Here is a 26,393-nt window from a genome sequence, read left to right as displayed (position 1 = left end):
ACGTGTAGTTTGACAGTAGTATAGGTATAGCGTGTTTGCAACATGATGAGTCGGTGACTTGGCCACGTGGTCCGCGTGTGGGGCTTAAAAAAGCCTGAGCTGTAATGTGAAAATTGAATAACTGACCATGAGAGTGCTCAAACAACAATGACTAAAAATATGGATTTGAGCACATACATGTACAAACTCCTACTTGGACCATTCCACAGGTGAGCAGATTAACTGGAAACAGATGATTGTCATAATTAGGTACGAAAAACGCATCAATTGCTCACAAATAATAAGGCTCACCACTTTGTGAACATCTGTGAGCAAATAGCCCAACCGTTTAAGAAAAATGTTTCTCTACATACCATTGCAAGGAATTGAGGGATTTGATCATCCACGGTCCAGAATATCATGAAAAGATTCAGTGAGTCTAGGTAAATGATTGCACCTAAGCAGGAAGGCCGAACACCACCACTGAATGACCGTGACAATGATCTCTGAGGCGGCACTGCATAAAAAAAATTCCATCATATTGTAAAGAATATTGAATTGCGGGTTCAGCAGTAGTTTAAAAAAACACTTTCAGTTTCTCGCTATGTCTATAAATGCGTGTTACCAACGATACCCAGGAACGACGCCGACTTCTCTGGGCCAGAGCTCCTCTGAAATGGGCTGTCGCGAAGTGCTACAGTGCGCTGTGGTCTGACGACTCCACATTTTAAATGTTTTTTAGCAAATCATGGACAGCATTTTTTCCGAGCCAAAGAGGAAAACGACCATCCACTTTGCCATCAGTCAAAAAAAATACATGATACATATACAGTAATACATAAATACATATACAGTAAATACAAACTCAGGTGTAGGCACTGCATCGTATTTGGACGACTTTACATTCAAATATTTGTTTCTTGTTTTATTTTCACGCAGCATTCTTCTTTCCACTCATTCTAACATATGCTGACCATATGCCTCAAAACCAGATACTCATCTTCTTTTTCTTCTTCGCTCTCTCCAGAGATACACAACGCATGCACCAGAGAGCAGATTGACCAGGCTCCCTCATCAATCCATCCATCCACCCTCCTGCCCTCCGCAATGTCCTTCTCTCTCTTCCTCTCTCAGAGAAGGAGAGAGAGAGAGAGAAAGCGAGAGAGTGAGAGAGAGAGAGAGAGAGAGAGAGAGAGAGAGAGAGAGAGAGAGAGAGAGAGAGAGAGAGAGAGAGACCCATGGGGGAGGGGAATGTTCATTCTCTTGTCACTGGCCAACACTGGACAGAGAAAGAGAGAGGTAGGGTAGAAGGACAAGTGAGAGAGAGAGAGAGAGAGAGAGAGAGAGAGAGAGAGAGAGAGAGAGAGACCCATGGGGGAGGGGAGTGTTCACTCTCTTGTCACTGGCCAACCCAGGAGAGAGAAAGAGAGAGGTAAAGTAGAAGGACAAGCGAGAGAGAGAGAGAGAGAGAGAGAGAGAGAGAGAGAGAGAGAGAGACAGAGAGAGGAGGTGTGTGGAGTCTCGAGTTCTGTCCCATATGTGGACTAAAAGCAAAGCAGTGCACACACACAGTGGCCTGATCCAATCTGCTATCGGGATTAACCAAGCGCTGCTTTCAAATGGGATGGAGGACATGCAGGCATGAAGAGGTAAAGCAACACGCCTTCTTGACTTCTCCCTCTTGCTCCCTTTAATGATTTGCTCCCGCGACTTTACAAGTCACACAGGCTAGCCGCTAGAGAAAAGAAGGAAAAAAGAAAGGAAAGAGGGCAGAAAAGAAGGAAGGAGGCAAATGAAGGAAGGAATCAGGCGTTGACAAACTTGCGTTTGTGTTTGAAATGGTAGTTGTAGTTTGTTTTTGTGGGCTGTCTGGTTCACGTTGGACTGTCAAATAGCTGCGCTCATTGCATCATTTCACTTTCACGTTCATGACATATGAGTCAATGTACACGGGCAAGTGCCTTGTTGCATGTAGAGTTTGTATGTACTGTATTTGTAGGGTGGTCATGTGCAAACATCGCAAATGGTCCACATTGCCCTGAGTTCAACATTCTTATCTGGAAGGACATGGTTGCGGGAAAGAAGTAATATGGAAGAACGTTTTGGAATATTTTACTCAATATAACAGCCTGCCCTTCAAATGTCTCCTATTGTGAAGTCTACCCATCTAGTCGACGTGCAAAGTCTTGAATCGGGGTCAAATAATAGAGGGGGCAGGAGTAAAACGATGAAACAAATATAATTTACAGAATTCCATTTTGACTCAGTTGAAAAATGAGTGAACATTTCGACTCTGAAAATAGTGTGCATCGCAGCAGAGGCCAACTTGTTTGGTGTGCAAAGAATGCTGTCTTTTTAGCCCCGCGCACAGAGCGGTGGTATGCGGGAGTCTCTTTTTGTGAGGCAGATTTGAGAAAGCCTTCTTTTGAGGGTGCACGCAGCCTCACAATCAGCTTGCTTGACTATAATGAGCCCCCTTGTGTGCGTGCGTTTGTGCTTTGTTTTTGCTCTACCGACAGGACGCTGGCGTCTCTCCGTCACGCAGCAAATCGGCTGTTGAGTTTTGCTGTTCATTTTCATGTGGCTTTTCAAACGTCGTCAACTCGGTCCTTCTCTCGCAGGGCCGTCGCATCATCCGTGCGAACACATGACAGCGATGGACACCAAGCCAACAGACGCTAACCGTGGCCGGCATTCCCACAACCACATTCCTCTTCACTAAGACCAGCTTCACAGAATGCTGAGTCCCATTGCCCCCTGTAGTGAGTATGCACCTTTTCTTTCTCTCTCACCATTTCAACCGGCCGAGTCAGGATTTAGTTGGACTTTGAACCGTAACCCCCCCCCACCCCAACCTACCTGCCCACGAACTCTGCAATTCCAAAACCAAACTGCCAGACAAGAAAAGATACATGGAGGCATTTCCCCAGGCGTGACCTCGATTTTTCATTGCATTCAGAAGAAGGCGGTGGATGGTTTTTAACAGCCAAAACTCCTTTTGCTTCTTCGGACTTTGCACCACACGCACACACACACACACACACACACACAAACACACACGCACACACTGTGCTCTTTTTTCTTGTCAATGCTGACCTAATAACTGATATGTCCATTTTTGGCCTCGCCCCCGACCTCCTCATTTCCACCCTCCCCCCCCCCACCACCACCACCACCATCGGGCTTCATCTGAGTCGAAAACAGCATTGTTTGGCAGCCAGCATGGTGCTGCCTCAGCCTCCGCCGCTCCTCTTCTCCTTTAACTCACCTCAAAAGCGCTTTATCAGCATGACAGTTACAAGACAAGAGGGAAAAATCAAACACAAGGGTTCATTTTCAAAGATTTACCCTCTCAATAAATGTGACCAGATTGAGCGTTTCTTTGCATTAAAAAGGAATGCCTAAGCAATATTGCAGCGTGTGTGCGTGGGTGTGCAACTTCTACCAAGAAAAATGCATGCTTGCCCCTGAAACAATTACGATAGTTCGTCCAAATTTCTCGAGGTTAGCAAACATCTGTTTGCCGTGGAAAAGTGGATGCATGCTTGTGCTGCTTCCCATCAAGGCATTTTACTGGTAGTTCCATTAGCTCCTTGCAGCCTTTTAGACCAATTTACCCAAGACACTCCTTCGTGCTGAAGTGGATGCCAAGAAAAAGAATGTTACAAATGCAGGCGGAATTGCCTGCCGCGTTAGAAGATGCGCCTCCTTATTGGGAACCTTCTGTTGTACTTCCTGCCAGTTTTTTGTTGTTGTCCAACTGCACCTTTGTTTTTGTTTTTTTGCTTGTTTGTTCTTTAATGACTGCATCAAGCAGCGCCATAGCGCCTCTGCGGGGTGGGAATCGTAGCAGAACTACTGCACGTGTGTGACAGAACACGCACAGCGGTGTTAGATAGTCACACTATTTACTCACACGCCAGTGGCACACAAACGCAGCGCTGCACTCACTGAGGACACAACACGCCGTCTTGGGCCAAAAAGACCGCAGTTGGGATTTTGCTAGCACAAATCGGACCGGGAGAGACTTGTGAAGACTCTCACCTCAATGATGGAAATCCCTATTTGTGAATATTGAGCTTTCTTTTTTTTCTTGTTCTTCAAACTCATTTTTGTTCCTGCATTGCTGCGGACGCAGTAGTTATTTTCGCGTGCGCTTGCAGTCCTGCTGGTCTGCGGCCACAGGACTTCAAGCTGTTGAGAGAAGGCTTCGGCCGGACCTGAGAAGAAACCCGAGAGAGATTCCAGCGGGCATGGATACTCCTGGAGGGATTTGGTGCAAAGAATCTGTAATCTGTACTTCAAACAAACTCTTAAATCAGTCCCAGGCCACCAACCCGTGAGTGCCCTCACTCTTGTTGCTCGGGGTCCCCGCTGGTGTAGCGAGGCCTTTTCTTTTAAGAGAGCGCACAGGACAAACTGATTGGTTGTACAGTACTGGCAGTTTTTATAACCCTCCTCTGCCTGACATCACTACCTTCTCCCTTGCGCTCTCGTTTTTATGTGTTGCTGTGAGTGGGGTTTTTTTTTCTGACCGGAGTGGCTTGCATTGAAGAAAGAAGCAGAAGATCTCACGCTGTACGATCACGCCGGCGGCCATCACCATTGTGGGGCCGTGCGGCATGAGTGTTTGGTGGCGGGGCCCATGAAGCCCTTGAGTAAACATATTAGTGTGGGTTGTGAATGGGGTCAAATTAGCCTCGAGTCTGCGTGCATGTGCGCACATGCGAGTGTGCGCGCGGGCTCACAAAAATAAGAGGTTAGGTCGTCCAGCGGCCCTCTGCTCCCGCATTCAAACGGTTCATCAGCTCATTAAGGAGACCCCTGCTCCTGTGAAGGACCCAATTAAGAAGGCTCATTTGGAAAGCAACACTTTTCTGGATTCCTGAGGCAGCAGTTTTCACAGCGTTCACGCTGCCGCAGCTAATTAGTAAGTGACCGCGCTTGAGAAATAACGCCCTTGGATCATTGCGCTATCAAGTGTTTGTTTTGCAGCGGTCAGAGGAACAAACCGTGTTTGTTTGTATCAACAAGAAACGGCTTCGGTGCAGGGTTGATGAAATGGGATCAGACACGCGCCGAACATCGAACATGTTCAGCGGGCGGGAGATTTGGTGAGCGAGACAGATGGAAGGAGAGATTGGTCATCGCGGGGCTCGAAGACAGCTGCTCTTTGGTATATTAGTGGACACAATGAGCCAGAGCCTGCCTGCAGTCACACAGAATAAGGACCCTGTTTTTCTTGAAGGGGAGGGTGCAGCGGACAGGCTGCTGCCGTTTGTGAACGTGTGTCAGCAGGCGAGGGGGATGGGGAGTTGTTTCTAAAATTACAAGCATGAAGTAACGCATCCAGCAATTATTTGGCAGGGTTTCTCGTTTTGGAGAGAGCTGGAAATCGAGTGTGCTTGCAGATGGGAAGTTTTCTCTCTCTCTCTCTCTTTTTACTGCACCGCCATTAGCAATTCTAAACAGGTTTGTCAATGAATCAATGTTTAGCAAATGCCATCGAGCAGTTTAGCTGACACCTCCACCCCAAATACTCGGCATAACAACAAAAACTTTTCACAACACATGATCATTTAAACTGGAGAGGATTTGAGCACAGCTTTGTTTCTGTAGTGTATTGTCATATTACATTGTCATATATCTCACTTGAATAACATGATGGCACAATCCTCATTTTGATTACCACCACAACACAACCTTCTGGGTTGTCCTTGAAATGCTTACTTTATATTTTACTTAAAATAAAGGTGTCAAGTATCCTGAAAAAAAAATACATACTTACTCCGGAAACCCACCCTTCAAAGGTTTTAAAAATGACACAATGTACAGCAGGGGTGCCCAATAACTTGATTGCGAGCGATGTAGGGGGAAATGGAAAAAAAAAAGATTTGTGTGTCTGTGTGCATGTTATTAATCTTAGATATTTTTGTGCCAGTGTATTATGCCCCCAAAGCATCCAATCAGTTTCACTTTCACCCAAAAAGTATTTTAAAGCGAAACTAATAAAATAAAATAAAACCGCTGGTCACCTTTAATTTACCGTGGCAGGTTTGTTTCATGTAAAATTCACACACAGGCACAGGCAGAGAATGGGAATCTGGACCACCATAGGAAACATTTTAAAATGGAACACAAATGTACGACAGTTTCTGCACTTAAGACGCTGCAAAAATGCATCCCATGCCTCCACGTCAGGTCTCCACTTGGCAGTGATTTCATCAGCACAAACTCACAAATTCTTGTATCTACTTTATTTTTCTGGTTTGTTCATGTTAGGGTCTGATATGGCTGTTGCTCATCATGGCATTTGTGTGTGTGTGCGTGCGTGCGTGTGCATGGGTGCAGGTGCGCGAACGGGTCGATCGTGCGAGGTTGTTTGCTTGAAAAGTAGATCTATGGTAAAATAGAAAAAAAAGTTTGGACATCCCTACTGTAGAGAATTTGCCGAGTTGTATCAGTAGTTCACTGTACAAAGGTTTCATATTTTATGTCCATTTTTATTTTATCCCACGCTAAAAAGCACCGTTGTATATTGCAAGTGGAACGGGCAAACAAACATCAATGTGAGGTAAAGAAACTACATCGGTCATTACAATAATTTGGTAATTCAACAGCCACATAAAAGCCATGGTTTGTCTAAGTTCCCCCATAAGGCCAAGTACAATACAGTATTTGTACTGTGCTGTGTACTCAGTGGCGGGCAGTGAGTTTCGGACCTGCGTCTTCAGCCGGTATTTAGCAGGGCGAATGCTAATTCTGTCCAGCTACAGAGGCAAGTCTGCATCATGGTTCAAGTGTGACAATTTTGGATATGCAGCTGTGCGACAAGCCCCGAAAATTGGCTTGACGGAATTTCAAAGTTGGACTTTGAAATCCAGCATGTCCATGCGAGCCTCTTGCGAGGATATGCGGTGCAGAAAATGGATAGGAGGATGGATGCCCTTTGAGCACCAACCCCCCAGTCAAATGTGGAAGTTGAGTGCAGCTCATTTTCGGATGGGCAGTGGAGGCCTGGAGGTGTACTTGAAAAAAAAGGCAAGTAAAGCTAACCCTTACAGATTTTTATTTAATATGAACAATTCATCTTTCAAAAAGGCTCTTAGAATGCATTGTGTTCATATCCTGGGGATTTGTCAAGGGAAGCAAATCTGGCATCTAACGGCATGCCCTCATTCTCTTATGAGTCAGCCATGGAGAGGCTAACCCTTGTGATATTCTCAAAAGTTGAAGTGGGCAGGAATTGTGACGTCCACATCAATTTTAGTCTGTTCATTTCCTTCATGTTCTATTTTTTGTCTGTAAACCATCCTTAAAAAAAGGTTGCTTGCAAAGATGTATTGCAGCAGTCTTTTTTGATTTGGTGAAGGCTGAGAGCGTTGCTATTTCGGAGGAGTTGTCACGCATCATAGGAGACACCGTGTGTGTGAGTAATCCATGCATTCACACAACATATGGAAGGAATTCCTGTGCCATTTTTTGTGTAAACAGAGCTAATCAAAAATGGTTGTCATAGCAAAGTGCGCAAACGCCCCAAGACAATTTCCCAGCATCTCCACCTGCCACGCGGTGAAATGCAGCAGGCCTCTCTGATTGGTCTTTGTATGATGAGCCAGCGAGTGGCAGTGGGAGGGGCGAGTGGCAGTGGGCAGGTCCCAGCCCAGTGAGAACGTCCTCTTTGATATTAGTGTCATAAATCACAGTGACGTGAACAGAGGAATTGAGAGACCTCCTGACGGGACAACAAATCAAGATAACTAACCGATCCAGAATGGATTTTCAAGTACGATTGAAACAGATGATTTGCGTGTATATATTTAGGGGATCCATTGGCATTCTCTTGCTTTCTCTCTCCTCGCTGCCTGACATTCGCCCTTATGACAGCTCTGTGCGAGATATTGAGCCTTTGAGAGAGCACCTTGCCTTCAGACACAGTGTCACAATTGCAAATAATTTGGGATGAGTATTTGGAACTGAGTGTTGCTGCTTGACATCTAAGTGGATTTAGGTGTGACAGGAGAAGTGAAATGGATGCTACAGCTCCTTGTTGACTTTCAAACTTAGCTTGTAGCAGACTCCACTTTCATTTATAATTGCATCCAACAAAAAGGTGTATGTCAGAATAGTTTTTACTGGTTTTGTGTGATTTCGTGTTCAATGTGTTCGTGTTAAAGCTCTTTTTTACTGCTGCAGCTGTTGTGAAAGCACTACATAAATAAACTTAGTTAAAAGATAAATAAGTTAGCCAGACAGTTCCTCTAGCAACAAATGTGTATGAAGCAACTCATGCATAAGTGCTTCTCAAAAAAACCTGAAAGCATATCCTCTAAAGTACACTCACTTCTGATTAGGTCTTATTTGGAGGGAAAGGATTAAAACTACGGGTTAGATTAAAGAATTCACCCTGACATAACATATCAAAGAAGAACATACCTGATGAAGTTAAAAATTGAAAGTCAGGCTAATCTCCTGTCGCAGGGGCAGCAGCTTTAGCAGGGAAGCCCAGACTTCCCTCCCCCCAGCCACTTCTTTCAGCACTTTCCGTGGAATCCCAAGGCATTCCCAGGCCAGCTAGGAGACATACTCTCTCCAGCGTGTCCTGGGTCATCCTCATGCCGGTGGGACATGTCCGGAACACTTCACCAGGGAGGCATCCAGGAGCTGATGCCCGAGATGCCCGAGCCACCTCATCTGGCTCCTCTCAACGTGGAGGAGAAGCGGCTCGACTCTGAGCCACTACCGGGTGACCGAGCTTCTAACCTTATCTCTAAGGGAGAGGCCTGCACACCCTGCACTCATTTCGGCAGCTCCAGGATTTCATTCTTTTGGATTTTACTGGCATTAACTGGTGGTTCGTGCTTTATGTTCGAAAACTTTGACCAATCGCCACCAAATTTAATGTGCACATCTCTACCTAAGCCCAAATCAATGGCTGAAAATAACAAAACAATCACAGCAGTATTTGAGATTTAATGGACATTCCGGGAGCTGGACCCGAGCTCGCCGAGCTAAGTTTTCCAAACGGCAGACGATATCTTGACTGTCACCAATCACTCATAAAGAGACCAACCATTCAAGCTAACATCCACACTGTCACTGAAACCATGCTGCCTACAGCAAAGTCTCGGTACTACTACGACCACTGCTACACCAGTGTCTCACAGCCGTAATACTGAAAGTTAATGCTTTAATTGGATCATACCAGAGAACGATTAGGTACTTTGTGTGTTTTGTCATGCTGTGAGACTCCAAGGAGACATTGATTTGGAAGCTTGTATTACCTGCCAAGTATACCTTGTAGCCTTTCTGTCTATTCATACGCAGTGTTGTCGCAGCTTGATGCACCAGGCGGCCATGTGAAAAATGGCACCTGTGACACTTGGTCCACTTTCACCTTGTCCCTCGAATGTAAAGAAGAGGATGACTGACTGTTAAATAAACAAAGAGTTGACAGTCTGCTCGCTACCCTTTGGCACAGTGGCCCCCAAACATTTTTGTGTCACGGACCAGTTGAGACCAGTACATGTTGTTCATGGACCAATAGTCATTTAATTTTTTCATTGCTTTTAAATTGCCAATTTTAAAGCACTGGTACTGACAACAAAGATATTTCCTCTCAGTTTTTTTCATTCCTCTCAAATAGTTTTATTCAATAGTACAACAAATGTAGAATGATATTAAACAACAGTTAACTACTAATAAATGGACCAATCAGGGATAAAGAGACCTTATACTGTAAAGATAATCATTTTAAAGTTATTATCCAACATGCCGTGTTTGCATCATTGCTATTTGCAAACGTGACTGATCTAAAGATGACACGATTTATTGCAGCTTTCATTCGGCTAGTTATTCGTTATATTATCAAGACTCAATGCAGCTTACCTCTTGGCTTGGACATGACAGCAGGGGCAGTGAACCCATAGGGATGTGGGAGTTTCTGCATTGTTTTTCACAAAGCAAAGTCCGATGGTTGAGCTGTTGTGATCGCTGAAAATGAGTGCAGAAGGGCATGCTCGCACATTTTCAAAAACAGGAAACAATTTTATGGTAAATTTTAGAAATGTCGAAAAAGAGGAGTGTGCAGAGGGAGAGGACCCCGGTTGCTGGATGATTTAGAGAGATTGTGCAAAGACAAATGCTTGAACATCACTCTTGCTGTAGTCTGCCATCTTGTGAAACATTACGGGAGAAGATTTGCTGCTGGGTTTTTTTTGGCAAAAAAGGGCTGTACAAAATACTAATACCAGAGGGGCTAATAATTGAGTCTCTGACTGTCGTAAGAACGTGTTCTTGTGTGAAAGATTTTCACGAAGAATTAGATTATTTAAAATGTCGTCACTCCGTCATGGAATCATTTCATTTACATGTGGTGTTTAAAATGCAATTACTGTACATTGTTAGTTTGGAACAATACAGCAACAAACCCAGGCATTCAAAAGTTAATTTAGGTGACACACAGCTTAACTTGCTACTCTTCACTTCTTGTTTTGTGTATATTAATTGCAATTTAGTCTTCTTTCTTTTTGACTTGAAATTAAGAGTTAAAAGTAATTATTCCTTTAAATATATCCATCCATCCATCATCTACCGCTTATCCGGGGCCGGATCGAGGGGGCAACAGCTTTAGCAGGGAAGCCCAGACTTCCCTTTGCCTAGCTACTTCTTCCAGCTCTGCCCGGGAGATCCTTGAGGAACTCCGGGCGGATCTCATCCACCCCTGGGGCCTTGCCACCGAGGAGCTTTTTAACCACATCGGTGACTTCAACCACAGAGATAGGAGAGCCCACCTCAGAATCCCCAGGCTCTGCTTCCTCCAAGGAAGGCGTGTTGGTGGAGTTGAGGAGGTCTTCGAAGTACTCTGCCCACCGGTTCACAACGTCCCGAGTCGAAGTCAGCAGCGCCCCATCCCCACTGTACACAGTGTTAATGGTGCACTGCTTTCCCCTCCTGAGACGTCGGATGGTGCACCAGAATTTCCTCGAAGCAGTCCGGAAGTCGGCTTCCATGGCCTCACCAAACTCTTCCCATGCTCGGGTTTTTGCCTCGGCGACCACCAAAGCTGCGTTCCGCTTGGCCAGTCGATACCCGTCAGCTGCCTCTGGGGTCCCGCAGGCCATAAAGGCTCGATAGGACTCCTTCTTCAGCTTGACGGCATCCCTTACTGCTGGTGTCCACCAGCGAGTACGAGGGTTTCCGCCACGACAGGCACCAACCACCTTACGGCCACAACTCAGATTGGCCGCCTCAACAATAGAGGCACGGAACATGGTCCACTCGGACTCAATGTCCTCCGGAACATGGGAAAAGCTCTGTCGGAGGTGGGAGTTGAAGCTCCTTCTGACAGGGGATTCCGCCAGACGCTCCCAACAGACCCTCACAATACGTTTGGGTCTGCCAGGACGGACCGGCATTTTCCCCCACCATCGGAGCCATCTCACCACCACGTGGTGATCAGTTGACAGCTCCGCCCCTCGCTTCACCCGAGTGTCCAGAACATGCGGCCGCAAATCCGATGACACGACCACAAGGTCGATCATCGAACTATGGCCTCGGGTGTCCTGGTGCCAAGTGCACATGTGGACACCCTTATGTTTGAACAAGGTGTTCGTTATGGACAATCCGTGACGAGCATGGAAGTCCAATAACAAAACACCACTCGAGTTCTGATTGGGGGGGCCGTTCCTCCCAATCACGCCCCTCCAGGTCTCACTGTCATTGCCCACGTGAGCATTGAAGTCCCCCAGCAGAACAAGGGAGTCCCCAGCAGGAGTACTCTCCAGCACACCCTCCAAGGACTCCAAAAAGGGTGGGTATGCTGAGCTGCTATTTGGTGCATATGCACAAACAACAGTCAGGACCCGTCCCCCCACCCGCAGGCGGAGGGATGCAACCCTCTCGTCCACCGGTGTGAACCCCAATGTACAGGCACTGAGCCGGGGGGAAATGAGCATGCCCACACCTGCTCTGCACCTCTCACCGTGAGCAACTCCAGAGTGAGTCCAACCCCTCTCGTGAGGACTGGTACCAGAACCTAGGCTGTGTGTGGAGACAAGTCCGACTATATCCAGTCGGAACTTCTCTGCCTCACACACCAGCTCGGGCTCCTTCCCTGCCAGAGAGGTGACATTCCATGTCCCAAGTGCTAGCTTCTGCAGCCGAGGAACGGACCGCCAGGGTCCCCGCCTTTGGCTGCCGCCCAGCTCGCATTGCACCCGACCCCTTTGACCCTCTCCCACGGGTGGTGAGACCATGAGAAGGGGGACCCACGTTACCTCTTCGGGCTGAGCCCGGCTGGGCCCCATGGGTGTAGGCCCGGCCACCAGGCGCTCGCCTCCAGGCCTGGCTCCAGAGGGGGGCCCCGGTGACCCGCATCCGGGCAAGGGAAACTGAGTACCATCGATTTTATTTTTCATAAGGGGCTTTGTGAGCCGTGCTTTGTCTGGTCCCTCACCTAGGACCTGTTTGCCATGGGTGACCCTGCCAGGGGCATAAAGCCCCAGACAACTTAGCTCCTAGGATCATTGGGACACACAAACCCCTCCACCACGGTAAGGTGACGGCTCACGGAGATTTATTCACGTTATTTATTACACATGTCAATTTGACATTTAGGTTCCGATCTCAGAAAATTAACACATGTGATTTGCTTTTGCGGGCCACCTAAATTGACCTGGCAGGCTGGATCTGGCGCCTGGTCTTGGGTTTGCCCTGAAGAAGGGGTGTCAAACTCATTTCACATGTGGAACGGCCTCGGTTGATGTCAAGTGGGCGGGACCATTAAAATTAAACCACACTCTGCTATAAATAACCAAAATAATATGTCTTTCCTTTGTTTTAGTCTAAAGAAGCACAGGAATATTAGGAAAATGTTGACATATAACAAACATAATGAGACAAATGTGCAATTTACTTTTAACATTCACATATATGCATTGCAACTGATTGTACAAAGGCACAAAACTAACAAGTACTTGATATTGAAGCTTGTCTATTCAGAATTTGTCATAATTTGAGTGAGAATTGGCTATAATTAGATTACTTCTCTATACATTCAAAGCCATCCACAACCTTGCGCCCCCCTACTGTCAGATCTTCAAATCTCCATTCCCTCTCGCTCACTCAGGTCCTCATCCTCCCTCCACCTTTTTCTACACTCTGCCCGTCTCAGTACAATGGGGTGCAGAGCCTTCAGTCGCACTGCCCCCAAACTCTGGAACTCACTTCCTCCCAACATTCGTAATATTGACTCTCTTTCCTTATTCAAAACCCAGCTCAAAACCCACCTATTCAGACATGCCTACCCGCCTTAAATCTTTCTTTCTTTATTTTATCTGTGTTTTACCATTGGTCTTGGCTGTACAGTGTCCTTGCGTGTTGTGAAAGGCGCTTACAAATGTGATGTATTATTATTATGAAATGTCATATTTTTTTCAGAATACCCTCTATCTACCCATCTAACAAGCTCTCTCTCTCTCTCTCTCTCTCTCTCTCTCTCTCTCTCTCAATCTCTCTCTGTGTATATATGTGCGTGTATGTATATATATGTACAGTATATATATAGATTAATTAGAAGCTGCAACAGCAACCAAATATAAGGAGGCATGCACAAAAATGAGTATGTGATGGAGTTGAGATGTCAGTCGCTTGCTATTGATGATGGGTGGAGAAGAGGTTGAGGTGGCTGAAGTGATGCTTAATCCCGAGAGGAGCCTCTGATTGGATTGATCCACAGCCCACTTACATTTCCAATTAGAAAAGTTTAATAGTGTGCCCTCCCATACAGCTTGTGACCCGCGTGTCTGTTTTGCTCCTTGGGTAAGGAAAAAGCAAAGTGCCATGAGAGGTAGAAGGAGATGGGAACCTCTTGGGAGCAGTGAAACAGAACCAGAGCCCTCCATCACCGGGCTTCCTGCCAAGATAATGTTTCACCTCACCGGCAATACCTTCTTATAGGAAAACAGGAGACCTAAAAAAAACAGCTTCTTGAGTTTCTCCCACAAGAGCAAACAGTGTCAGTCAGTATGTTTACATTGACTTTAAAAATAGGGGGAAAAAGGCTTTACAAATTATAATCGAGCCCACACTATTAAAATACACCAATACTAATTAATCAGTTGGGTCAAACTTTATTCGGATATTTTAAGTGACACTAGGACTCCATTTCTTGTCAATGTGGCCCAATGTATTGTGTTGATGCACTCCAGGACCAGTTGACAAGTTCGTTTCCTTTGCCTTAGCGATGTGGAAAGAGCTGCGCTTCACCCCTCGACTTGTATCAGTCAGCAAATCACTCTTCATTTTTGACAAATACGCAGCCCCAACAGGCTGAAAGGAGCATCCTCACCTCTGACCATTCAGAAGCTGAAATATGTTGTTTAACAATCTTACCTAAAGTATCTGGTCTTCATCAAGAGAGAATAAGTTTAAATCATGACACTGTTGGTCAATTTCTCTCACCTAACCAGCAGGCATGTATAAAACCGCGACAGAAAATGCACCCCAATTCAACACCATGTATCAGACAACTTATTAACAACAGTAATCATGTAATCATTTTAATGCATGCTTGTCAATGAAAATGTATTTCACGCCGCAAACAACTTCAGGTTGTACTTTTCCCCATTAAAAAAACCCAAAACATGTCTTCTATTATCTGTCAGTTTGCAGCATATTTGAAGAAGTAATTTTATTTCAACGAGTGCTTGCATTTTCCAAATATGAGATTGGAAAGGGTCTTGTCTGCAAGCCATGCACAATGATTCCACCATAGCTTAAAGACCTTCTCAAGTGGGGCGCTCCATGCTGGCACTTAGAGTAAAATGCTCTCCATGCAACTGGCAAAAAAAGTTCTGTAGGACTTTTAAAATGTAGTTGTGATCAATTTATTGAATTCATTTCAAACAAAATACATTTCATTTTTCATAATGACAAATTTTAAATTCAATTTGTTTTTTCGGAAAACAACATTCATCCCATGTATTGTCCTTTTTTTGTCAAGTCAAGTCATAAAAACAGTGACTCAAGTCGACTCAAATCCAAGTCCTTCTGACTCGAGTCCTCATCTTTGCTATACGACGTGCTTCGCTTTTACAGTACCTGCTACGGCAGGGGTGCCCAAACTTTTTGGACCGAAGATCTACTTATCGATCAACTAACCTCCCGGGATCTACCCTTACCGGCACACACGCACGCACGCACACACACACACGCACATGCACGCGCACGCCCTGATGAGAAACAGCCTGAAAATGAGGCATGCGACGCACTTTTGCAGCCTGTTAACTATCGTAGCTCACACGTTCTGTTTTAAAGTGCTTCCCTCGGCCCTCCTAGATTCCTATTCTTTGCTCGTGCCCTCGGTGAATTGTACACGAAGCAAACTCTGAATGAGAATAATGATGATAAAAGATAGAGCGCAACGGTTCTGATCACAAGCTGCAATTGCAGACTGCTGAGCGCAAACAACTTCCGGTGACGTACTCACGCGCCACCGTAAATTCAAGATTTACCTGCTTTATTTTAATTTTTATTTTTTTTTTTGTGTGAAAATGAGACTGAGGATGATTAGGGTGCAGCGTACATTAATAGAAAAATATTACTAACATGTACAAAACACACAAATGGTTGTTGTTTTTTTTTTTTTTTCCCCCACCTCGACACTCCTCGGATCTACTTGGGACCTGTCTCAGATCTACTGGTAGATCAGGATCTACCTAATGGGCACCCCAGTGCTACGGTTACCAGTGGGGCGATGTCATTCGGAACTAACAGGATCAATGTCCATTTACTCAGAAAAAAGAGGGATTGGCACTGAACGTTAATAAACTGACAGCGGACAATAATGAAGGTGCGCAACAGCAGCATTCTGTCAGCAGGCATCACTGTTGTAAAAACAGACTCCTTCACCTCGAGCTACAGTATAGTAAGTGTTTCATTTCATGTCTAATGAGCAAACATGAGGCAGGAAGAGTAATGGTATTGTGGGACCATTGTGGGCAAGCAGCCAGCCTAGCCTAGTTGCTTCTGTGTTTCCTTCTTTTCCGCGGCCTCTAAAAACCGCTTCCCGTGCATCCTCTTCAGATGTAATACAGCAAACGACGCAAAAGTGGGACTTAATAGAGCAGTGTACTGTAAGATGTACAGGCTGAATTTACTGTCAGTCACGTTATTCATTTGTGTATGTAAACGTCGTCACTTTGTTGAGGCCACATTCCAGAAACCATAAGCTGAAGGCCCTGGGTCTAGTTTGAACTGCAGGCCCTCCACAAGGCTGACTTTGGCCAACGTGAGTTGCGTCTTCATCACGCACACCAACAAAAGGATGCAGCTCACGCTGCTCCCTCGATAAATCCCAGGCTCGCACAAAAGCTCTCTGTGGACTGCTGCTGAATAGATTAATAAGATTTCCATAATTAGAAAGGCCTCCAACAATAGGATCCTTCAGCCTTTGTCTCAGGGCCAACGCGATTGTCCAAGCCGCGCGCGCCTGCTGGATGCTCGTCTGCCACAATGGCCGCACAGACAGTAAGGCAGTCCACAGAGGAACATCTGTCCCCCTTGGGACCTTGAGACACTCATGCATGCAGTGGGAAGTTTTAATGTTCATGTCCTCAAGCTTTTTATCAATTTCCTTGCAGCCAGCTGAGGTCACTGGTCAGCAGAAAAAGCCGTGTGTTCAAATGTTTATTTAAAGCCAATCACAAAAACTTCAGCAGTTCGTCCGTTCAGTGAGTAAAAATTTGCAATTATATTATTGGCTGTTTGATTGCTATTGTTTGTTAAATGCAGCTTCTCTTCTATCCAGAGTAGCATTGACAGAAGTGCACCATTAGGGATGCATGTCGCATGCAAATGTGTTTGTAGCATCTAAAAGTACACAACTAGTCATGAAAAAAAAACACATGGATATCACCTTTTGAAACATAAATATACAGTTCACATCTTAAATGGCATTTCACAGCATTTTATGAGTGGATTCATGTGTTCACAGTAAGGAAGAATCTGACAACTGCATGTATGAAATGTAGAAAGTACAAGTAAATTAAGTGATGAAAGCTATTCAAACCTTTATTTCTTCAATGATTGTTTTTTTTAACATCCGGTTTTATAAGTTGATTTTGACAGTGAAATAAGGTGCACGTGTGCGTCCCAAATGAAATGACTGTGCCTAGCTTTGCTAAAAAAAAGACATTTTTGCAACCTTTTGAGCCACATGCGTCACTGCCCAGTCAATACAGTTCATCTACCATGCAAATTCAAAACTAATTTTTTTAAATCATAAAAATGGCTCGCAGATGAAGTTTTATCCTATTTTTTTCAGACCCACTTGACAGTATCACCTTGATTGTCCTCAATGTACAAGCATCCAGATATTTGTATTATTTTTATATTTATTCATCTTAACGTCTCGCAGCAACCTTGTCGAAGCAACGCTACACCGTAACATGTTTTTAGTACTTGCCTTTAATGATGTTTTAAATCAATGTGCAACATACGCTTTTTTAAAAAATCCCTTGTAAGTTAATGTGTTTCTTAAAGGCGGTCTCATAACACTGGTTTAAAATAGAACACCTCATGTTGCAGCCCGAGCCAAATCTAATGACACAATGTGCACATTGTCCTGATTTAGAGAATTGTAATCCCGGCTTCCGCAGTGAATCCATCTACACCACAGTGCCACCGTGTAGATTTTGAGATTCTTCATGCGCTAGACGTGACTCCATGTGACATCGAATGCAGCTCATGCATAACAAACTAAAGTATACATCTATGATTCTCCTTTTGAACAGTTCCTGAGGTGCTTGTGGCCTGCTGTCTAGCACTCCCGTCGGTGGGGGGAAAGGGTTGGAGTGTCGGGGATCTATTGTGAAATAAGTTCATTCTGCAATGGCAGTACGCTGATGATGGAGAGGACAGCGGTTAGCCTGCCCCAATGAGTCCTCTAAAGCCAGCTTCGGCCCGCTTAGAGAGGACGTAGCCTGCTGTCGACTTTCCCCTCCTTTCCACTCGCCTTCCTTCCATGCCTCCCTCCTTGCTGCAGGTTTTATGAGCTCCCCTGGGCCCTCATCCATCTCTGTCACACAGGGGCCCTATTATTGGGGCAGGACACAGACCGGTCAGGCTGCAGATGGGAAGGCCCTGCAGGACATATATGCTTTCCGCAGCCCGGACAGAGTTGCGATTCAGTCCACAAACGTGGATGCTCAATGGAGTGTCTCAGGCTTGATGAGTGTGAGAAGCGGTTCTGGTGAGTCTCGGCCATGGCGGGTGTTGGAGACGAAAGCTTAAGGGAAGTACTTGAACTACTTTGGCCATTGGGACTTTGAGGCAGTGGATTTGAATATCAAGGACGTCATAATCCCACAGCCATCTGGTCGCCTTGTCTCATCAGACTGAATAAATAACGTGCGTAATCTGAAAACACACACATACAGAGGTTTTGAAAAAGACTAAGGAGGAGCCCAAAGCTGAACAGTGAGCGGAACCTGCGGCTGCAGATATCGATATTTGATTTAGACGGCATTAAGAAGCCTAGCTCCACAAGCACAGACAGCCATGAATAATGAATCATCATGAAAAGCAGTAAGGCCAGCGATGGTGGCACAGCAGTTTTTTTTTTGTAGTTCTCTCTCTCTCGCTCTCTCTCTCTCAATTGCTTTCTGACTCCTCTTCTCCTCAGGCTGATTCGTGACAGTTTAATAATGCCAAGTTGTTTGTGGAATGTCAAGGTAGCGCCACAGCATGAGGTAGCATGAGTCTTTATGTTGTGATAACACTTGAAAGTGGTGGCGCACCCAACGAGTGCAGTTAGATTGGTTATTTGGAAATAGCAGTTTGATTTATTTGCAAGGCACACAGGTACGCTTGCGACCCCCTCCTTTACTATGCCATGATTTTCTTTCGGAAAATTACGCACTTGTAGTGGGTTCTATTGATTAAATAAATCTACTTTCCAGTCAAGCCAATGTCCTTCTGCCAAAAGAACATGCATTCCATATTTCCAATGTTCCATTGCAAACTGTGCTGATGAATAGCACTCTATGCTGCACTTCTAAACTCACCCCCCCCAACCCCCGCGCCCTACTCTTAATCTGTCTTTCGCACTCTCTCTACACCGCTGTCCACCACCCCACCCCTCCCTCTGTCCAGCCAGCCAAGGGGCCTGTACAGCTCTTGTATATGCTGGGTGGGTGGGTGAATGTATTGGTGGGTGGTAAAGGGGGTGCAGGGCGGAGGGAGGAGCCAATCAACACAACATGAAGATCACTATAACCGGGAGGCCAAGATGCCGGCAGCATAAATGAAATGAATGGGAACTTATCGGTGCTCCAACAAACCGTATGTTGGGAAAATAGCACAGCACACATGCATCCTGCTAATCTGCTTTCACCTCTTCCCCATTGCACTTCCATATTTCTCGCTACAGCATCCTCTCCTTCTCTGATCAAAGCGAGCAGATTCTGCTCGGACAGCGCAGGGCAATCGTGCTGCTAAAGGCCAAAACAAATCATCAGTGCATCCTCATTAGCGCTGCAGCGACCTCAGAGTCGTTTCAGGCAAACTTTGGAGGGGTACACTGTGGATTTGTTGGCAGTCAATCACAGGGCACATTTAGGAAAACACACATTCACAGAGCTATGAACAATTCAGAGTCTTCAAATAATCTACAAAGTATGTTTTGGGAAAATGGGAGTAAACTTGAGTATTCAGAGTAAGACCACACAGTAAATGCCAGAATCAAAATTCAACCCAAAGGCCTCTTGACTGGGATGCAAAGGTTTTTCTTCTCACTGTGCTGTAGAAGAAAAAAGATAAGGCTCAAATTACAAGTAAACAGTGATACCACAGTTTACTAGCATAGAAAAAAGAAAAAGTAACGTTACTTCATTGATTACTTGCTTCAAAAAATTACTCAGTTCCTTAAATGATGACTTCATTATTTGGTTTTGGTTGTCGGTTACTGCTGAATGAGCGTTATTTCATTCAGCAGATACCCACAACCCTGTTGAGCATTAAAATGACCCGGTTTTGCCACTCAATCGGATGTGAATTTTAATAATGAATAATAATGTTTTTTTCTTGTATTTTTCTATGAAATAACAAATCTTTTGACATACCTTATAAACAAAAACCCAAAAAAAATCTTTTTTTGGGTGGGGGGGGGGATTTCACGTAACATAAACGGGCAGAGAGCAGAGATCATGGATTTGATTCTGGGCTTTGGCCTTCCTGTGTGGGGTTTCCATGTTTTCTCCGTGCCTGCAAGGGTTGTCTCCAGGTACTCCGGTTTTCTCCTACATTCCAAAAACATACATGACAGGTTAATTGGTCACTCCAAATGGGTCCTCGGTGCGATCGTGAGCGGGAATGGTTTTTCGTCTATGTGTGCTCTGCGATTGGCTGGCAACCAGTTGAGCGTGTGCCCCGCCTACTGCCTGAAGACAACTGGGATAGGCTCCAGCACGCCCGCAATATTTCCGAGGATAAGCGGATCAGATAATGAATGGATGGATGAGACCTTTTCGTGTTGTGTGGGGATGGTCATACTTGCTACAATTCAAACAAACACACATTTTAAATGTCTCATGATTATAGTAGATTGTTTGTAGGTATTTTCATTCATCTACATAATTGAAGGGCATAATCGAATTAGTCACAACTGGACTGCTCTGTTTGCTTTATACCAGATTGCCATTAAAATGTTCAATTTGTTCGAAATGTTTCCCTAACTAGAAGGCAACAAAGCGTGATTGTTGAGAATGGTCCCTATTGTCACTTTCATAGAAGGAAAGCATTGTTTAACACCATGACAACAAATGCTTTCTTTTTGTGTCAGGCTTATTAAAGATGCACTGGAACCCAGAGCATGCCCAGTCCCTCAGCCAGTGGCCTGAGCAACACCTGGACGTCTCCTCCACCACCTCCTCTCCGGCACACAAGTCGGAATTCTACTCTGGCCGTGGTCGGAGCTCCTACAATTACTCTTGGGCCAACGACGACATCTCCGCCCTAACGGCTTCCAATTTGTTGAAGCGCTACGCCGAGAAGTATTCCGGCGGAATGGATTCAGCGTACGAGCGGCCACCTGCTGTGGGCACCTACCCAGACCCAGGTAGCTTTGGGGGCCTCAGCAATCAGAAGACTGAACTGGAGCCCTGGCAATTGACACACAGCTCCGATGGCTCCTACTCCCTTGTTGCCCCTGGAGGCCATGACAACCTCTCCACTTCTAAGGCCGCGGTCACAAGTGCAGGCCCTGCTGGAATTAGCAGTGTGTCAGTGGTGAACAGCAACCTCTCAGACTCTGGCTACAGTGGCGGCAGCTCCTGCAGTGGCTCAAATGACTACCCCTCCAGCTACAGCGGCACCTATCTCTCAGCTGGATACTGTCCCCAACCCGGTGCAGCACTTCCTCCTGCCTCCCTTCATAAACTTCAATCCACCCCGAGTTATAGCTCGCCTGTCTACAGCTACCCCCACAGCACATACCCTCCCCAGAACAGCCTTGCCCCCAGCTATAACCACCCCTCTGCAACATACTTGCCTTCAGGTCTGCCAGCACCGACTCCTGTTGCCCCCAGGCCTGCGGTGGTTGGGGGCAGCTACAGTTACCAAACCACCCACATTGGCACATCGGAGTCTGGTGGGCCATTGAAAAGAAAAGCATTTCAGATGGCTGTAGAAGCCAGTGAAGTTGGGGACAGCACTTGTTACAAGAAATACAGCTATGACCCACTGAAAGGTGGAGGAACCTCACCATACAGCGTGAGTGACAAAGCAGAGTGTCACAGAAACAGCTTTGGCAATTCAGCAAGCAGCACAGACCCACAAGAGTTTAAGCCCAGCAAGCCATCCTTGCAGCCACTGGTAACTTCTCAGTATGGGCAAGCCGGGGAGTACAGTCCTCCTGCTGGAATGACAGGAGATAACGCCATGGAGGAGCAGGCTTTGACACAGCAGCAGCAACAGCGCTCTAAAGTCCACAAACGCTCTTCATTGTGTGGTCCAACTGTTGACACTCTGAAGAGTCCGGACCCACATGTGTTGGACCTTATCGACGAGAATATTTTGGACTGCAGCCCAGCCCTAAGCTGGAGCGAGATAGCTGGCCTCAACCACGTCAAGGCTGCTTTGGAAGAGGACCTACTGTGGCCTGTGATGAGGCCCAGTCAAGTGATGCAGCCACCAAGAAGCATCCTGCTGTTTGGTCCCCGCAGTGGGGGTAAAACAACCTTGACACATTCTCTGGCTTCACAAATTGGAGCTTCCCTGTACCGACTGAGCGGCACCTTGTTGACTTTAAAAGGGAAGGCTGAGGCGGAACACATTTTGGGGGCTGTGTTGCAGGTGGCAGGTGCAAGGCAGCCATCAGTGGTGTTGCTCAGCCAAGTGGAAACCATGGAGGAGGAGGGCCTGAAACAGATATTGCAACCCTTCTTGGAGAAGGCCCAGATGACCACGGGTTTGGTGATTGTCGTGTGCACCACCGGCAGACCAGATCTACTGCAAGATGCGCTCCATCGTAGCTTCGCTAAACGCTACCACGTGGGTCTGCCAGATGCGTGCACGCGCAGGGAGGTGCTGTTGCAAGCTCTTTCCCCTCAGGGTTACAGTCTGAGCGAGCGAGAGCTGAGCGCGGTGTTGCAGCGTACTGAAGGCTACTCTGTGTGGGAACTGCTGCAGCTCACTCAGTACGCTCTCTCGTCAGCATCAGCCCCAACTGGAACAATGCATGGCAAAGCCCCAGCCTTCACAGACTTTGAGAATGCCTTCTGCAAGGTGCGCCCACACAGCACCACAAAAGAGCCAGACACTTGTATAGAGTGGAACAAGATGTATAGCCACTGAGGAGTGAGTCAGACACTGTACTACAAACCCACTGTTTGAATGTTTGGTTCTTTTTTTTTTCTGATTGCAAAACATGTGCAGCCAAAAGAGCCAGCCCAGCCCCGATGAGAAAGCTGATAACACAACATTCACTTTGCAGGCTTTGGTCAGCTATGAAGATCCATATTGTTACTTTTTTTCCCTCCAAAGACAAGAAATGTGAACTGACCTTGTAGCTCCTATTAGGAAAATCAGACAGCTATGTGGATAGTCTCAGAGATCCTGTTTAGCCTGAGTCCAGGACAAAATCAATGGTTTGTTGCTAGGTGACATGGTCCAAGCTAATGGATAATCAGGGTTTGGAAAATCCTCCCGTTGTTCTGCTTCTCTCAGGATCCTATTTATTGGCAGGCCACTGACATTGTACACCATCAAGCAAGTATTCTTTGCCTTGGGATCAACAACATTCTTTGACCAAAAACACGACAAGCCAAATGTTCTATTGTTCTAATCAAACCGGATGGCCGAAGTCCCGAGGCTACCTAGCTACTCGCCAAATACTCAACAGTTACACCGCCCAATGGAAAGTACTTCACATGTCTCTTCATTGACTTAACCTCGACACTCACACTTATAGGAGATCAAAAATGTGCTTTATTTCGACTGGACTGCTGTCCTTAAATTTCATATCCACTGCAATGAATGGTGAGCACATTCCTCCTCAACTGCTGTGGTCCCACCTGCACACCGCATCTTTGTCTGTTTCTTTTTTATGTCGTCTTGTTTGAAATGCTCAGGAAGATTGTCTTTACCTCAGAAATAAGAAATAAAGAATGTATGTAATCTTTGGGGTCTGTGGTGAGAAGCGAGGAGAAAGCCTCTTAAAAGGCACTACAGCTGGGCTTTTATCCTCCGGAGAGAAACTTGAATATGGTATAAGAGTCACATTGAATGTAATTCAGGTATTTCAAAGGATATTTGATGCCATAAATCCATTTATGATATATATGTTATTGTCTTTTGTTTGAGCTTTTTGTCCTTTTATGTTTGTTGTAGGTGATTGTGGGATAATGATTGTCTTCAAGAAATACTAATGTCAGATACAGAACTTCCTTTTTGTTGCACAAACTGCTTTTTGTTCAAGTTTACAATGAGAAAATGACATCATGCAGCTTTCAGAAAAGTCCAAAATGAATCCAACACAACATAAATCATCACCCTTCACCGCAGTTATGCTTGCTTTCAGAGGTTCCGGTTTTCCATCCTTCTCTCCATTTTTAATAGCATTAGGGTTGTGGGTGAGCCAGTTGACTTTAACAACAGTTTACACACTAAAGGGGAAATGTGGACTTTTCTGTTAACTGAGATGATTTGGGGCAAGAAATGTGGGGTAAACCCCAGGCTGTTTTCCAGTCAATCGCCGAGCACAAACAGCCACTCCCACTCGCATTCACACCCGTGAACATTTTACAGGTCTTAACTAAAGAGGACTTGGTGAAAGATGAGGGGAACACCATGAACTGCTACATACAATGAACGGTCAAAAGTCTTGGGTCACGGTAACTAATCATTTATTGTTATCAGAATCAGCAGTCAATCATCGGCTGGATTAGATGAGCCACCCCCACTCCAATTCCCATCCTCTCACACCTCACCAACCTTATCCATCCTCTGTCTAAAAATTTTGAGGCAATAGGGTTTGTTTTTTCTTTTTCATCAGGCACGCTTCGATGAGTTTCATGAGATAGAACACAAACGCCTTCACTGCCTTACAATACATTCAACAGTGTTGTAGACATTTGTCCATATTCCACCGCCTCCTGATGAGAATTACTGGTATTACCCTTATTTTTCCCTTTCTCCATAATTTTTTGCTGTTTCTCTTACAATGTCCTCCTCCTCCACAAGGTACAGTGGCCAAAATTGTTGGTACCTCCTCCCCTCTGTTAATGAAAACTGATAAATAAATAAGCAAATATTAACCAATGAAAATCTGATATTACTTTTGAATCTTGAAACATGAAGGGGCTACTTACTGCAAGTTTGAAGACACACTAATTAGAGGACACACCTTGGTCGAACATGTCCCTACGGTGAAATTATTTTCAGTCTTTTCCGTGGGTTGGAGTTACTTTTGTCCAAGCCTGTTTCACAAGTGTCTTACCCCCCCCGCCCCACCCCTAATAATTCTGTTGTGCCACAGTCCAAAAGCAATGTCTTATTTTCTTTAATCAATTTTAATCTTTATTATTTTTCCCTTTCTTTTATCATCATTATTTTATTATATATCATCTTTTTTTCTTTCCCTAATAGAGGGCTACCTACAATTTTATCTTTGTGTATCTTCTCCCCTGCACCCTCTGGCCCTTCGCCTTCCCTGAAAATACTGTGATTGAAGTCAGGCCAACGCATTAGGTCAATCACAGTGACCAGCCTGTATAGTGGCAAGTGATCACTCCAACAAAGTGTAATTTGTGATTAATGATGACATATTCACCAAGACTCATAGCAAGAGTAGTTTGTCCAACAAAAACCTTGTTTCCACTTTTTACACTTTTGTTTGCATCTGTAAAGTTGTTATTGTAAGATTTCTGTAACAATTTCTACCTCTTATTTTTTGCAGCATATTTTACATGAAAGTATTTATTTCATGTCTTTTGTTGATGTTGCTGATTTTTGGAATTGATCATGTTCTTGAACTGTAATGGTCTACCTCAGAAAAAAAGACTGTATTTTAAAGAGAAGAGTATCACACAAATATTAAACAGAATTTGTCAATATTGCACACCACGTAATGCTTTGCTTATTTTTGTGATCTTGAAACTGAGATTGTGCCATTGTGATGTATCATGTTGCCATCACTCGGCCTGCTAAAATGAACTTCACGAAAGTTTGAAGCAGATCACTCATATCAATGCGCTTTTGCTTGACTGCTTTTTTGAACCAAAACGGTCTTGAAAATGAACTTCATGAATGTTTGAAGCAGATGATTGACAACAAAATAAAAACACGGTTACTCTATGATGCGTGCACACTAAAATCGGATATGCCAATGGTTTTAAATATGCAAAGAGCGATAAATAGGTCCTCACATTCCCTTTTTCGTGGCCAATCCGTCAAATGATTATCAAAACTTGCACGCTGGGCTCCATCCACATTAGATTGCATAGGCTAAGCTAATTAAGCTTCACTCATCTGTCGAGAATACCTTTTGTAGGTTGGAGGTTGATCATTAAAACAGATGCTGGGGGCTGATTTTGAACTCATCAGAAGAAGAGTTCACAATGATTCCTGGAGGGTCTTTGCATCGCCTGCCTTTCAAGACACTAGCAATTAATTATTTTTTTTTTAGATGCCGGTACAAGGACAATGTTTTTATGTCCCAAACTTGTGGGAAAGAAAGTATCCTTTAATTCTGTTATCTGCCCGTAAAAGCTCAAACAACTGGAGACTTGTGGCTAACTTGGTGCCACAGTTTCCGGAAAATAGGTCGCAAGACTGACAAAGTTCAACAAAGGACGCTGGTAAAAGACCAGGAAAACGAAACAACCCAAAACACTTGGAAGAGCCAAAGACAAAAT

The 26,393-nt window shown here is 45.1% G+C and overlaps 2 protein-coding genes across 3 annotated transcripts in view; both read left to right on the top strand.

The window, feature by feature from the left end:
* stat6 (signal transducer and activator of transcription 6, interleukin-4 induced) overlaps positions 1 to 26,393 on the top strand; it is a 115,462-nt gene that overhangs the window by 4,730 nt on the left and 84,339 nt on the right. The gene's annotated exons all lie outside the window — the stretch shown is intronic.
* Positions 1,253 to 25,597, top strand: fignl2 (fidgetin like 2). The gene is made up of 4 exons (XM_052058751.1): positions 1,253 to 1,411; positions 1,486 to 1,628; positions 2,601 to 2,741; positions 20,822 to 25,597. Exons 3-4 carry the CDS (start codon positions 2,717 to 2,719, stop codon positions 22,831 to 22,833), a joined length of 2,037 nt encoding a protein of 678 aa, XP_051914711.1. The 5' UTR covers positions 1,253 to 1,411; positions 1,486 to 1,628; positions 2,601 to 2,716; the 3' UTR covers positions 22,834 to 25,597.

This window comes from Hippocampus zosterae, chromosome 2, assembly GCF_025434085.1.
Source record: "Hippocampus zosterae strain Florida chromosome 2, ASM2543408v3, whole genome shotgun sequence".
Taxonomy (NCBI): domain Eukaryota; kingdom Metazoa; phylum Chordata; class Actinopteri; order Syngnathiformes; family Syngnathidae; genus Hippocampus; species Hippocampus zosterae.
Note: the sequence above shows the minus strand (reverse complement) of the source record. Positions and strands in the feature narration are given on the sequence as shown.